At 38.2% G+C, this 15,854-nt stretch overlaps 1 protein-coding gene across 2 annotated transcripts in view; it reads right to left on the bottom strand.

Moving 5' to 3' along the window:
• NPAT (nuclear protein, coactivator of histone transcription) overlaps nucleotides 1-14,657 on the bottom strand; it is a gene marked incomplete at its 5' end in the record, with an annotated part of 52,830 nt that extends 38,173 nt beyond the window's left edge. For both annotated transcript variants that reach the window (XM_079708483.1, XM_079708484.1), the window contains one exon: nucleotides 14,621-14,657. In XM_079708483.1, the coding sequence (XP_079564609.1) occupies nucleotides 14,621-14,657 (37 nt within the window). The remainder of the gene's footprint in view (nucleotides 1-14,620) is intronic.
• Nucleotides 14,658-15,854: the final 1,197 nt, after the last annotated feature.

The raw sequence follows: 15,854 nt of genomic DNA, 5'->3' as shown, positions 1-15,854 counted from the left end.
CCTCCAAATCCGAGGTCCACATACGCAGATTCAACCAACTATGGATCGTGTAGTACTGTAGTGTGTGTTTGTTGAAAAAAAAATCCACATGTAAGTGGACCCGCACAGTTCAAATCTGTGTTGTTTAAGGGTCAACTGTAAATACTAGGGACTGTAAGTACATTGCAACATAGTAAGTGACTATACTTAACGCTGCTGTACAATATATATGAAAATTGTTAGGAGATTTAATCGATCCTAAGAGTTCTCATCACAAGGAAAAAAAAATTTTTTTTTTGCTTTCTCTTTTTATTGTATTTATGTGAGATGATAGAGGCTAACTGAACTTACTGAAGCAATCATTTCACAATATATATGTCAAACCATTATGCTGTACACCTTAAACTTATACAGTGATGCATATCAATTACATCTCAATAAAACTGGAAAAAACCAAAACTACCAGAAACTCTAGCTAACCCAGAAAAATAAGGTGTTTGATAAAGTGCAATTACTGCACAGTAATACTTACAGGAGAAACAATAAAGTAACAATAAATAACAAGAGAACCAATAAGTGATAAATGTTCTACTCTGTAACCTCCACATTAACTAGGTTAGTAGATGGTATAAATTAACTTATTGGATTATGAAAAAAATTACATTCTCTCAACACTGCAATTTACCTGTATATTTCACTTATTTGCCTAATGGTTTAAAAAAAAAAACTGAAGAGAAGACCTACTTTGTATGAAATGTAAGAAAGGCACTCCTTTGCGTTTTAATTTCTGCCCTTTGGGAATCAAAGCATTAACTATTTAAACCAGAACTTTAACATTCACACCTAACTGACATTTATGAAACAATATCATGTACCAGTGCTTTGTACTTTCATATATATGAACACTGTCTTGACTAGCATCCTATCCTTGTTTTTTTTTATTTCTTAGCATCACTGAGGTTCAACTAACCAACTCTATAAGCAGTAGTATAGCAGAAAAAGAACACTAGATAGGATATCAGGAGACAAGGTTCTTATTCTATTGTGTTAAAATAAGCACTGTGTCTTTGGGGGAAAAAAGCACTTAAATTCTTCCAGAGTAAGATACTTCATCTATGAGGCATCACACCTGCCTTGACTTGTGAATCAAATCTGGTTATTTCCTTGTGTAAAGCTGAAGGGTTCACATCATTTCCCACAGCTCTCAGGTTAAACTTCTAAATCCTGAGCAGCTTCAGCAGGAATGGAAGAGTAAGGACCTCCAAAAGTCCTCTCTTCTATAAAAGCAATGAGAACACTGGCACAAATTATTAAACTTTTACAGAACTCTGAAAATAATCATTGTCTTGCAAAAAAATCTGTGAGCATTTATTAAGAAAAATGGCTGAATGTCAGTAAGGACAATGAACACTATGGCATTTTAACTTCCTCTATTCTCATGCTCATCTCTCCGAGTGGTATACTTGAAAATCAACAGCCTGCAAATGCAGTGAAAACCAGCAGCCCAGTAGAAAACGGACAGATCAGATGAAGCTGGAATCTTTCCCAAGTCCCATTCCCAGAAACTGTCATTATTTGATTTGTGTGACAACTCCATGTAAAACCTCACTTGCATCGCTTGTCTTTGAATTGAATCAAAGTTCACCCTGTGTAAACCTTCTCCTTGGAGGTGTTTTTGTTAAATCAATCGGCAGAAACTGGTTAACACTACAGCTGCCTATGACAGAGATAATGGTTGGGACAAAAAACAAGCTAAACAAACAAACTCAAAAAGAAAAGCTGGGGAATGAGAAGTCTGTAGGGGGATTTTAAAAGCTCTGACATACTCCTGGGACACTAGAAGGCCATGTGCAAATGTAGGGTAGCATGTGTATTCAGAAAAGATCTGACAAAGCCCTAAGCACTCACCTCTGGCTGACCATAAGCCTCTGACAAGCAGGAAGTGAAGGCTAAGGCAAAGCTGTCAAATGCTTAGCTGAATGTTGAAGCATACCCCAATGTACACACAGCCCCCTAGCAAACAGTGGGAGATTTATTGACTCCAAGCATTTAAGGAAATCATTGTCCAATCATAGAATATAAACTCAAAGAATATAGACTTTATATAATTAGTTCAGGAGACTAATTGTTAAAAAAAAAACTGCTAAACAACAATAAGGCGCAATAACAAACATGGAGGGAGATGAATCAGATTACAAGAGTTGTCACATTCTACCACTATACCAATTGAAAACTTTTAAAGTCCTCAATTTTCAATAAAGAAATTATGAGACATGCAGAAAAACAAGAAAGTATGGCTAATAAACAAGGGGGAAAATATGCGGTCAGTAGAAACTGTCACTAAGGAAGCCAAGGCACTAGACTTAAAACTTTCAGCTTTTTAAAATAAGGTCAGAGAACTAAAGAAAACTATGCCTAAATATCTAAACAAAATTATGAGAACATCTATCAAAAAGAAATAAAAGAGAAAGAAATTAAAAGAAAAAAACCATGTAGAAATTCTGGAGTTGAAAACAAAAAACATAATAACTGAAGTACAAAATCTGCCAATAAATAGCAGATGTGAGGAGAAAGATCAAAGAATCAGTGCACTTGAACATAGATCAAATGAGATTATCCAGTATGAGGAACAGAAACAAAAAAAGAATGATGAAAGTGAACAGTCTCAAAGACCTATGAAACTTTTTCAAATGTACCAACATAAGCATATGTTCTGGGGGTCCCAGAATGAACTGAGAGAAAGAAAAGGGTAGAAAGAATATTTGAAGAAATAATGGCTGAGAACACCCAAAATTTTAGGAAACTATAATCAATCTACTTATTCAGGAAACTAAAAAACTACAAGCAAGATAAACTCAAAGAGATCCATAGCTAGACATATCATAAATTGTCAAAAGAGAGAATCTTGAAAGCGGAAAGAGAAATGGCTTATAACATACAAGGGATCCTCTATAAGATTAACAGCTGAGTTCTCATTAGAAACCATGAAGGCCAGAGGCAGTGAGATGACATATTAAAAGTGCTGACAGAAAAAAGTCAACCAAGAATTCTATTATCTAGCATGACTTCTTCAAAATTAAGAAACTAAGATAGTCCCAGGTTAAAAACACTGAAAGAATCTGTTGCTAACAGAGTTGCCCTATATGAAATATTAAAGGGAGTCCTTCAGACTAAAATGAAAGTCAAATCCACACTAAAAAATTAACGAAAAATGGTAAAGGTAACTACACAGGCAAGAATAAAATAGTGTAAATGATATTTGTTTGTAATCCTTTTTCTCCTCTCTGCTTTAAAAGACAACTGCAGGGACTTCCCTGGTGCTCCAGTGGTTTAGACTCTGTGCTTCCAATGCAGGGGGCGTGTGTTCCATCCCTGGTTGGGGAACTAAGATCCCACATGCTATGTGGCCAAAAAATATATATATATATAAAATAAAATAAAAATAAATAAACAAAAAGGGGGAAAATGTTTAAAAAAAAGACATCTACATACAGCAACAATTATAAATCTGTCTTGATGGGCATACAATATATGAAGATGTAATTTATATTACTTTAACAGCAAAAAGAAGGGGAAAGGGAATGGAATTATAAAGGTGCAAAAATTTTAATATACTATTGAAACTAAGTTGATATTAATCCAAATAGAATTGTTTTAAGTTAACTGTAATCTCTAAGCAATCATGAAGAAAATAACTTAAACATAAAAAATAAAAAGGAAACAATGAAATTAGAATGTTAAACTGGATCTATTCAATACAGAAAAGGCAGTACTAGAGGAATAGCAGAACAACAAAAAAATAAAATGTATAGACTACAAATAATTAAATGGTAGACAAAATCTACACCTAACCAGTAATTACATTTAATGGCAATGGATTAAGCACCTAATTAAAAGGCAGAGACTCACAGAATGAATAAAAATATGATCCAACTATATGTTCTTGAAAATAGACATACTTTAAAGACACAAATTAGTTGAAAATAAAAGGATGGAAAAAGATACACCATCCAGACAGTAACCTAATGACAGCTGGAGAGGCTACACCAGTATTAGACGAAGTGGACATTAAGACAAGTGAACATCATATTCAATGGTGAAAGACTCAAAGCTTTCCCCACAAGATCAAGGACAAGACAAAGATGTCTGCTCTTGCCACTTCTATGCAACACTGTACTGAAAGTTCTAGCCTGGGCAGGACATCATCTAATCTTAAAATAGAGATTATTTGACTCCTTCCTTTCCAATCTGGATGCCTGTTATTTCAATTTCTCTCCTAATTGCCCAGTTTTTAATAAATGAAAAAAGACTGAAATCATACTGAGTATGGAATGAAATGAGAAATCAGAAACAATGGGAAATTCACAAATATGTGGAAATTAAACACTCTCCTAAATAATCAAAGGGTCAAAGAATATATGAATAAGTAGAAATATTTTAAGATAAATGCAAACAAAAATACAATATACCAAAACTTATGGGATGCAGCTAAAGCATTGCTTATTTGTATACTTATAGCTATAAATACCTGTATTAAAAAGATGAAAGACCTCAAATCCATAACCTATACTTGTACTTTAAGAAACTAGAAATAGAACAAACTAAACCCAAAGGAAGCAGAGGGAAGGAAATAATGGATATTAGAAAAAAAAAAAAAGAGTCAAAAAATAGAAATGAAACCAAAAGTCAGTCCTCTGTTTCCAGATGAGATGATGTCACATATAGAAAATTTTAAATGACTTCAGCAAGGCTGTGGGATACAAGATGCACATACAGAAATCAACTGTATATCTATACACTTGCAATGAACAATCCAAAAACGAAATTAAGAAAACAATTCTATTTAAAATAGCATTAAAAAGAATACTTAGAAATAAGTTTAACAAAACAAGACTACACTAAAACTAGAAAACATTGAAAGATGTTAAATAAGACTAAATAAATGGGAAGATATCTTGGGTTCATGGATCCGAAGAATATCAATACTCCCAAAGTTGACCTACACACACAACACAATCCCTATCAAAACCCCACCTGCCGTTTTTGCAGAAATTAATAAACTGATCCTAAAATTTGTAAGGAAATACAAGGGACACAGAGTAGCAAAACAATCTCGAAAACAAAAAACTGGAGGACTCACATTTACCTATTTCAAAACATATTACAAAGCTATAGTAATCAAGATAACTGTGTACTGGCATAAGGATAGACATGTAGATCAGTTGAACAGAATTAACAGTCTAAGCTTTTATGGTCAATTGATTTTTTAGAAAAGTACCACATCACTTCAATGGGGGAAAGAATAGTCTTTTCACAGCTGGTGCTGGGACAACTGGATAGCCACCTGCAAAAAATTGAAGTTGGACCCTTTCTTCATGCTAAATACAAAAAGTAACTCAAAATGAATCAAAGACCTAAATATAAGAGCTAAAATTATAACTTTTTTTTTCTTTTTTTTTTTTTTTGCGGTATGCAGGCCTCTCACTGTTGTGCCCTCTCCCATTGCGGAGCACAGGCTCCGGACGCGCAGGCTCAGTGGCCATGGCGGCATGCGGGATCCTCCAGGACCGGGGCACGAACCCGTGTCCCCTGCATCGGCAGGCAGACTCTCAACCACTGCGCCATGAGGGAAGCCCTAAAATTATAACTTTTAGAAAAAAATCACAGGTGTAAATTTTTTTGACCTTGGATTAGACAATGGTTTCTTACATATGGCATCTAAAGAATAAGCAACCAAAGAAAAAAAATAAATTGAACTTTATCAAAATTAAAAACTTTTGTACTTCCAAAGATACTATCAAGAAAGTGAAAAGACAACCAACAAAACGGAAGAAAATATTTGCAAATCATATATCTGATAAGGGACCAGAATCCAGAATATATTTAAAAACTCTTGCAAGACAATAATGAGACAAATAACCCAATTAAAAAATGCACAAAAGATCTGAACAGACCTTTCTCCAAAGAAGATACACAAACTGCTAATAAGCACATGAAAAGAGACTCAACTTCGTTGGTCATTAGGAAAATGTAAAAGCAAAAGCACAATGAGATGTACTAATTCATACCCATTAGGATATCTAGAATTAAAAGACAGACAGTAGTTAGTATTGGCAAAAATGTGGAGAAATTGGGGCTTCCCTGGTGGCGCAGTGGTTGAGAGTCCGCCTGCCGATGCAGGGGACACGGGTTCAAGCCCCGATCTGGGAAGATCCCACATGCCGTGGAGCAGCTGGGCCCGTGAGCCATGGCCGCTAAGCCTGCGCATCCGGAGCCTGTGCTCCGCAACGGGAGAGGCCACAACAGTGAGAAGCCCACGTACCGCAAAAAAAAAAAAAAAAAAAGTGGAGAAATTGGAAACCTCATATATTGCTGGTGGGAACATAAAATGGTACAGCCACTTTTGAAAACCGTATGTTAAGTTCTCAAAAATAGTAAACATAGAATTACCATACAACCAAGCTATTCCACTCCTAGGAATATATCTAAGAGAACTGAAATCATATGCCCAAACAAAACTTGTACACAAATGTTCACAGCAGCATTTTTAATAATAGTCCCAAAGTGGAAACAACCTACTGTTCATCAATGGACAAACAAAATGTGGTATATCCATACAACAGAATATTATTCAGCCATAAGAAGGAATTAACTATCTATACTTGTTCAAACATTGATGAATCTTGAAAACACTGGTAAATTCAAGAAGTCAGACATAAAAGGCCACATACTGTATAATCATATTTACATGAAATGTCCAGAATAGGTAAATCTATAGACAGAAAGTAGATTACTAGTTGCCAGAAGATGGGAAAAGGGAGAAATTGGGAGTGACTCTTAACGAGTATGGGGTTGCTTTCCGGGGTGGTAAGATGTTCTGGAATTAAGATAATGGTGATGGTAGCACAACATGTACTAAAAACTACTGAAATTTACACTTTGTGGTATGTGAATTATATCTCAATGAGAAAAAATCCTATATTCTTAATATGTCATATGAGGCTCTACTTGTTTTATATCCTAATTTCCTCTTTAGCCTTATGTCTTGTCGTTCCATCTTTCCTAGCCAAACTGGTCTTTCAATTCCACGAATACATGAATGCTTTTTTTAAAAATTGAAGTATAGTTGATTTACAATGTTGTGTTAATTTCTGCTGTACAGCAAAGTGATTCAGTTATATATAAATAAATAAATAAATATATACACACACACACACACATACATAAACATTTAAAACATTCTTTTCCATTATGGTTATCACAGGATATAGAATATAGTTCCCTGTGCTGTACGGTAGCACCTTGTTGTTTATACAACAATCTCTCAATCCATCCCCTCCTCCCCTCTGCAACCACAAGTCTGTTCTCTATGTCTGAGAGTTTTTCTGTTTTGTAAATAGGTTCATTTGTGTCATATTTTAGATTCCACATATAAGTGATATCATATAGTATTTGTCTTTCTCTTTCTGACTTACTTTACTTAGTATGATAATCTCCAAGTCCATCCATGTTGCTGCAAACGGCATTATTTCATTCTTTCTTATGGCTGAGTAGTATTCCATTGTATACATGTACCACATCTTTATCCAGTCATCTGTTGATGGACATTTAGGTTGTTTCCATGTCTTGGCTATTGTGAATAGTGCTGCTATGAACATACGGGTGCATGTATCTTTTTGAATTGTCGTTTTGTCTGTTTATATGCCCAGGAGTGGGACTGCTAGATCATATGACAACTGTAATTTTAGTTGAGGAACCTCCATACTGTTTTCTATAGTGGCTGCACCAACTTATATTCTCACCAACAGTGTAGGAGGGTTCCCTTTTTCCAACACCCTCTCCAACATTTGTTATTTGTAGACTTTGTTTTGTTTTGTTTTTGTTTATTTTGCGGTACGCGGGCCTCTCACTGTTGTGGCCTCTCCCGTTGCGGAGCACAGGCTCCGGATGCTCAGGCTCAGCGGCCATGGCTCACAGGCCTAGCCACTCCGCGGCATGTGGAATCTTCCCGGTTCGTGCCCCTGCATCGGCAGGCGGACTCTCAACCACTGCGCCACCAGGGAAGCCCCTGTAGACTTTTTAATATGGCCATTCTGACTGATGCGAGGTGGTACTTCATTGTAGTTTTGATTTCTATTTAATAATTACTGATGTTGAGCATGTTTTCAATACATGAATGCTCTTATTTCAAGGCTACTGTATATTTTATTGCCTTTGCTTGGGCAGCTTATTTTTTCTTAGCCTAGCTACTTCCGACTCATTCTTTTTTTTTTTTTTCCAACTCATTCTTCAGGTCTACTGTAATTATCACTTCCTCAGAGAATCTTTTTTTGAATTCCCTATGTACCGAAATCCTATTACTGGATACTAGATTCCCTTTGTAGTATATTTACCCCAGTGTTGGTATAATAGTTAATAACTACTAAGGCAATTATTACTAAGGTCTTTCCCAACTTTAAAATTATAAAGGTCTACCCTCTTCACCTGGAATGATATCTTCAACCAGGCCCTTCAAGTCAAAAAATTGAGAGGGCCTACAAAGTTATTATATATGAGCATTATGAAAAGAAAAGGGCAAGGAAATTGTCATCCCATATTAGGGAATGCCCTACCTGGGATTTGGGAACCAATTCACCAGTTTGTACTCATAGCTGATGAATCAGTTTTCCAACCTCTCGCTAATCAATGCTACAGGGAGAAACAAACATACAAAAAAAACAACAACAACAACCAAAGACATTGTCGTTTGGAGTGTGAGAAAGCATTTAGAAATCAGAAGAAACCTTTCACTTCAGATACTACCACTTCAATATCCCCTTCACTGAAAATATAAAATCACCTTCAATGTGGATCAAAGATAGATTGCTATTTTCCTTGTTTTTTCATTTTTCACAAATAAACAACCCAATATACGTCCCAATAAAACTACAGCCAGCTGAAAAGAAATCATTTTTTATGACTGGCTTTCTAACAGTTACGTTATTTGGAATAAGTAAGTCAGCTGCCACTAGGATTTCATGAAGTTAGAATTTTAAATATCTATAAATCACTAGAATCATTCATGGAATCAGGGCAGTTGGAGCTTTTTCTTTACATGCTTCAAGATTTAAATTGAAGACCCCAAACAGTTTCTTTTCATGGTAGAAGGTTTCAAAAGTACTAATCACCCCACCCAGATATACTGATAACCACTTGGGACTTCTAAAAGCTGGTGGTATGAAATCTAATTCCTTAAAGTAGATTTGCTTTTTTCTAGACCAAGTATTCTCAAAATGAATGACATAGCCCCAAGGGGGTGAAAATTGGTACTGGGGAGGAAGGGGAATGAATAAAATATAACTCTTTTTATGCATAAATCACAGATATACATACAATATATAAACAGTATATTTGTAACATTAAAATCTCATGCAAGGGGAAATTAGGGGGAAAAAAAGTGTAAAAATACTTCCTAAGGGTATGATAACGAAATAAAGGTTGCGAAACACTGCCCAAGACAGAATATAGTGATATGCAGTTAACCTTTCTAGAAAAATATGGTGGTAATTCCCTGGTGGTCCAGTGGTTAGGACTCCGTGCTTTCACTGCAGAGGGTCAGGGGATTAGCGGTGCAGCCAAAAAAAAAAAAAAAAAGGAATCACCGAAGACCAGATAGTTTTTGGCTTCTCCTAAGATATTATACTTTTGTATAGTATACATTTGAGAAAAGGCTTTGTTAAAAGGCTAGACTGCTTCTACAACAGTGTTTAAAAGTTATGACACATTTTTAAATAGCAATATCTGATATATCTCTTCTGCTCTCAAAAAAAAATGCCCACCTTTGGGCTATCTAGAATTCCCATTTTGGATTAGACTTGATGTATTCTGCTTTACTTTTGTCTGGGAAGTTCCAAAATAATGTGGTAAAGCAACAGTTGACTGCTTTCATGCTCATTTATTATTACACTTACAGTTAACCAGTTATTTGCCTACAAAAAGCTTATTTATCATCATTAAGTACCTGATTGCAACCAATTCTCAATCAGAATAATGGGGGAAATTTTAGGTACAAATTATTCTAAATCTAAAATGTTACAATGAAAATACACAATAGGGGCCAATTATCTTTTATTACAATAATATAAATAGTTACTCTTCAATCAAAATTAGTTTGTTTCTCCTTTTTATTCCTTAAAAAATCTTTAAAATAACTACACCTTTTGTGTAAACTTACTGAACAATGTTCAAATAGGTAATTTGAATGTCCTTTTTTCTTAATATTGTCTTCTGCCTGCTTTTCAGTAGAGGTGGTAATGAGCAACAAAATAGACTAAAAGGAAAACATAATTGAAAAAAAGAAGGAAAGACAAAATCCTAGCTATATCTAGGGTTTTTGAATTTTAGGACCTAGGATGCCAACAGTCTGCCCTCTCTTCTTCCTATTTATAGAGAGGGGAAGATAAAGAGAGATACAGCTGATGAAGAAAGCAAGAGACAGCAAACCTCCCTACCTGAAAATATTTCCTTCACATATTCTAATAATTTCCCCCAAATATCAGTAGTTTAAGATCTTTAAAAAATGTAAATAATTCTTGGGAAGACTTAACTTGCAGTGCTTTATATTACTAGATCCACAAGTAACAAAGAAAATCTCTCTGTAAAGAAGCTATTATCTACAAGGACCCAAAAGATATATATGCAAATAACTGTAATATAAGGAAAGGTGGTAAGACAGTTGGACTTACTTCATAGGGGCTAGAGAAAGTATTGACAGACTGGGGAATACTATGCATGTTTCAAGGAAGAGATAAATCTTGAAGGACAGTAGGGGAATCCCAACGAAGCTGATGGAAAGCACACATGGAGCATGTTTGAAGAACATGCCTGGTTTGGATGAAGCACTAGGTATATGATGGAGAAGAGTTGGAAATACAGCTGAAAAGACAGAATGGGTAAGGACAATAAAATGTTGTAAGTGTCAGCAATGACATATTATTATGAACAAATAACAGAATCTGAATAAACAGAATCCAAAAATATGACAGATATTATTCAGTACTAAGGGGAAGGTCATGATCACAGCTACATTTTTGTAAATATTTATTAAATATCTATGTCTCAGTGATACAAAGGTGAACAGAACCAGTGGCTCTTCAACTTTCGGAGGTATGACAGTCCTGGTTGTTTGTCTTCAAATCTACTCTTCCTGTTTCCCCTGCTCTGCCCTGTAGGACAGGAAACCTGAGCCCCTGCAGGCAGTTTCCTGGGCTCCATGTCAGCTAGCTTCTGGTTGGGTTCAATCAATGGGAAGCACCAGTTGGAGATTGGAGGGCAGTTAGAAGCAGCCATGTTTTTTTCCTCCACTTCCTCTTTGCCATGGTAGAATCTCCTCTACTACTGCTCCCACACCAGACAAGTCTACCTTCCAGCTTCCACAGTGAAACCAGCCTCTGGGTTTCATCTCTCCTTGTCTTACTGATTATCAGAGTGGTTTCCTGCTGTTGCTACTCTCTGAGCTGGCTCATGTAAGCAGCTTGTCTTAGCTTTTCTATCACCAGTGTAACCAATTCCCTCATTAAATCCCTCCATGTTAAATACTCAGATCACTTTCAGTTTTCCTGAATGGATGCTGACTCACACAGAAAGGAACAAACGTATTTGGGAATCTAAATAAAGGTTCTGGATACTCTACCCATAAAAAAATGCCCCACCTATACATTAAGTTTTATAGATAGTCTGGGGGCTCACAGAACTCTTGAAGCCTGTCCATTAATCCCAGATTAAGAATACTAAATAGGACAAAAAAGTAAGTTTCATTTTGGTAAGGTGAAGTTCTATAGGTGAATGCTGGTGATGGTTACAGAACAATGTGATTGTATTTAATGCCACAGAACTGTAAAAATGGCTAAAATGGTTAAATTTTATGTTTTATTTTACCAAAAAAAAAGTAAGTAAATACAAAGCTACAATAAAACATGGTAAGAGTATGACAGAAGTAATCCACAATGCCATGAGAGCATGTAAGGAGAAAGTACTAACTGTACCAGCTGGAAAAAGTTTGAGATTACAATTGACCTGAACCTTGAATACAAGTGTACTAGGAAGACGGGGAGAAAAACATTGCAGGCAGAGAGAACAAAATACATAAGAAGAGTATTTGCAGAAACTGCAAGTCGTTTGGTATGCCTGGAGCATAGGGCCTATGTTGAAAAGTTGAGATCAAGCAAGAGAGATGGGTAGGGTCAGTTCCACAGAGCACCTTGTATGACATACTAATAAAACCAAAACTGGTGGCCCAGAGGCAACAAACAACACTTTGATGTAGTTTGGCCTGTACAATATTTAAAGAAATTCCAGCAAGGAAAGAGCTGGATGTAGCGGAGTAGCGAGGGCTATTTAAGTGGAGTAGTGAGGTACGAAAGTTAGCACAGTATGTTGAAGAATGAAAGCTAAGTGAGGAAATAGAGCAACGAAGTAGAGCTTATTCTTTGAATAAATCTGACTTGTCAAAGGGTGACATAGATAGAGCATTAGATAGAATGTGAGGTGGGGTCTAGGAAAATGTTTTGGTGTGTGTGGTAAGGGTAAAAAACCCAATTATGTAAACTCTAAGGGGAGAACTCTATTTTTAGCATTTGGCACAGTGCCTGGAACATACTACGCACCCACAGATTTGCTGAAAGGACATAATGAAGAAAAGGGGCCAACAATGAGAGGGGCTGAAGGAGTACTGAGAGGGAGGGAGTACTGACAGGAGGAGAATCATGAGCAAATAATAAAACTGTTAATATTTTAAGCCACTAAGTTGTGTGATCATAGATCTCCATGTTGATATGATAATGCTAAATGAAAAAAGCAAGAGTGGTGAGTGTGGGGAGATTTGCTTTTTTTGGTATTATTCTTTCGCACAACTTGAAATTTTTTTAAGTGCACAACTCTTTCAACTTTTAGAATTGGAGGTGTAGTGTGAATGCTTTAGGCAGATTTTTGTAACAGTAAATAAGAAGAATTGCAAGACCATATGAGAAGCCATGACAACAGTCCTAAAGAGAAGTAATGGGAAGCATACTGCTAGGATTGGTGGCAATGAAAATGGAATGTGAATGACAAATAAGAATTTTAGGGTAAGAAACAATCTCTGTAGTTTTTATCCATTTTAAAAAAAGGAGGAAGTCTAGGAGAGCAGCTGGTTTGTGGAGAATAAATACAAGTTTGGTGTAAATTATTCCAGTTAGAAAATCGTACTGCTTTCTTAAGACCAGTGGTTCGTGCCCTCCAGGAAACATACTGGCAATATCTGGACACTTTTTTTTATTCTCACGACTGGGTGGGGGTGGGGACTGGGGTCCTGCTGGCATCTAATGGATAGAAGCCAGGGATGCTGATAAACATCCCACAATGCACAGGACAGCTACCCATAATAAAGTACGTCAATGTTAATGTGAACTTTGTGAAAGCCTACTTTGGATCTGTTTACATATAAGCCTAATTAATATAACAATTACAAGATAGCTAGCTTTTTCCTTAGATGATGTAGGTTAACTGTTGATATTCAGTTCCGATAAAGTGCACAAAAGATTAACCAAACATTAACAAAATATTAGTTTAAACTTAAGTCATTATTTTCTCCAAAAACATATGGTAGAAACATTACCTTCTAATGTTTTCTGCAAAATGTGCTCATCAAGAGCCTGTGCGCAAAAGGCATTTTTTTTGGACAGGGCTGAGTACTTAAAAATGGAATAAGAAATGGATTTTTCTGGCAATAAAATAATGGTAGTAATGGCCGTGGATAGCAGAGGAAGTTTTATCACAGATGTTTACCATTTACCATTCACGTATGATGTCTGTAAATCACTGGCTCCGGTTTTGAGATTTATGTGGCTCTCATTCCCAGCAGTACAATCCTCTTTATTCTTTCAGGGGAAAAACAACAAAACCCGTTTCCCACACAGACAATACAGCCTGACAACTGGCAGTGTTACTAATTCTTTTCAAATTGAGGAAAAACTAACTAGGACTAGAAAATGTTTAACTGGAAGGCATTTCCCCTGTGAATTCTTGCTAATCAAAAGAACAGGAATTGCTGCTGTCTTAAAGTATGCAACTGGCATTTCAAACCCCTACACTCTACGACTTCTTGCGGGAGGGTGGGGGATAGAGAGGGAAGATCACCCCATTTGTCCCAAATTCGTAGTTCTAAGGGCTAGTTATGAGAAGGCCGTCAGGAAGGTCCTTCTACAAAGCTGGGTGGCCGGGGAAGTTCTTATTTTTCCTAATTTGGTCCCAGCTCTGACACGGGAAAGTGAGCCCAAGGCTGAAGAACGCATTTCCATCCATCACGTAGCCAACTCCCCTTGCAGGGATCCTAATTAAGTGTGCAGGCCTGACTTTCCCACCGGATCCGGGCCTCAGGTGTTTCACCCCGAGCTTCTCTTCAGCCTCCCCTCGCCACGGAGCCTCGGAAGAGAGGCGCATCCACACACAAAGAAGCTTAAACCATCCGAGCCTCCGACTGAAGAAGATTCACCTCCAGTCTGAATTTGCAGGCGGGGAGGCAAAGCCCCAAAGCTTCACCACCCAAGGAAAACCTTTGGCCCCAAAGGTCCTTCCGTCCTGCTTAGCCTGGTTCAATACCCCTCCCTCCCGCGTCGGCGCTTACCCAATACCAGTCGGGCTACGTCCGAAGGTAACAGCATGATCGAAGCCGCAGAAGGAACCGCAATAAGAGACGAGACCCAGGTAAAAGCCAACACAGCGACAGCTCTTGCGCCGCATCTCCCGGTTCCAGTGGCGGCACTAAACCCGCGGCGATTTGTCCCGCCTCTTTAGCTCCTCGCCAGCCAATCGCTTCCGCCGGAGAAAGAAAGGCGCCGAAATGAAACCCGCCTGGTTCTTCTTCGAACTGTCGTCATATCCGTCCTCATATTTGGAGGGGTGGGGCTGAAGGGGGCGAGGAGGCGGGACGAGTGAGCCGGAGCCCGAGCTAGCGGGCGAGCGGCGAAGGCAGGGTCGCACGCCATTGGCGGGTAGTGCGAGCGGCGAACGCAGCGGTCGCACACCATTGGCGGGCAGGGAGCAGGCGCGTTTCCTAAGATGAGCTCGTCGTTTTGGGGGTGCGAGTGCTGGGAGCGGAGAGCTTGTAGCGTTTGGCGCGCATGGGCAGACAGTGTCCGGGCGCCCGTCTGCCTTACTGCTTCCTACCGAGACGCACGCTGCGTGGTCACGCCAGGTTTGATCCGGAAGCCGAAATAGTGCGTGGACAGCCGGCTCGGCCCGTGAGGGAGGCAAGTTGAGCGGGATTCTAGGTTTCGGCCGCCGCCGCTTCCAGAGATTCCGCCTTGGCTATCCGAGTCCAGCGGTAGGGGCGCGGAAGCAGCGCAGTGGCTTCTGCGTTGGGGAATTCAATCGTATCTGAGCCGTTCAGTCCTGGCCTTCAGACTCACTCCTCCAGAGCGGCCCTTTACTGCTCTCTTCACCTCATCTTGCCCAGCCCACTGTCCTTATCGCTCTTGTCCGCCCACCCTTCCTGCTCCAGCCGACTTAGCCTTGAACCTACTTCTTAATGCCCAGAATTGAACCTTCGTGCGCGTACCATTCCTGTGTCCAGATGTAACTAGATGGCTTGAGTAATCATCTTTTTCTCCCCTCTCATAATTAGGAGTTTTAATCAGCGAGCAATTTGCTTGGGCTTAAACTACAGTCTCGTGATTAAGAGCATGGGCTTTGGTATCACACTCTCGGAGTTCGAGTCAGCTAGCTGTGTGACCTCGTTGTACTGTCTTCCTTGTGATAATCCTGTCCTGTGGTGAGCACTCAAGAGCGTTGGTGGCTGCTTTTACCAGGTACAGATAAGTAACAAGACTATTAGAATTAAGAATGAAAATGTGATAGAA

Source organism: Hyperoodon ampullatus (assembly GCF_949752795.1).
Source record: "Hyperoodon ampullatus genome assembly, chromosome: 7".
In the NCBI taxonomy this organism is placed as follows: domain Eukaryota; kingdom Metazoa; phylum Chordata; class Mammalia; order Artiodactyla; family Ziphiidae; genus Hyperoodon; species Hyperoodon ampullatus.
Note: the sequence above shows the minus strand (reverse complement) of the source record. Positions and strands in the feature narration are given on the sequence as shown.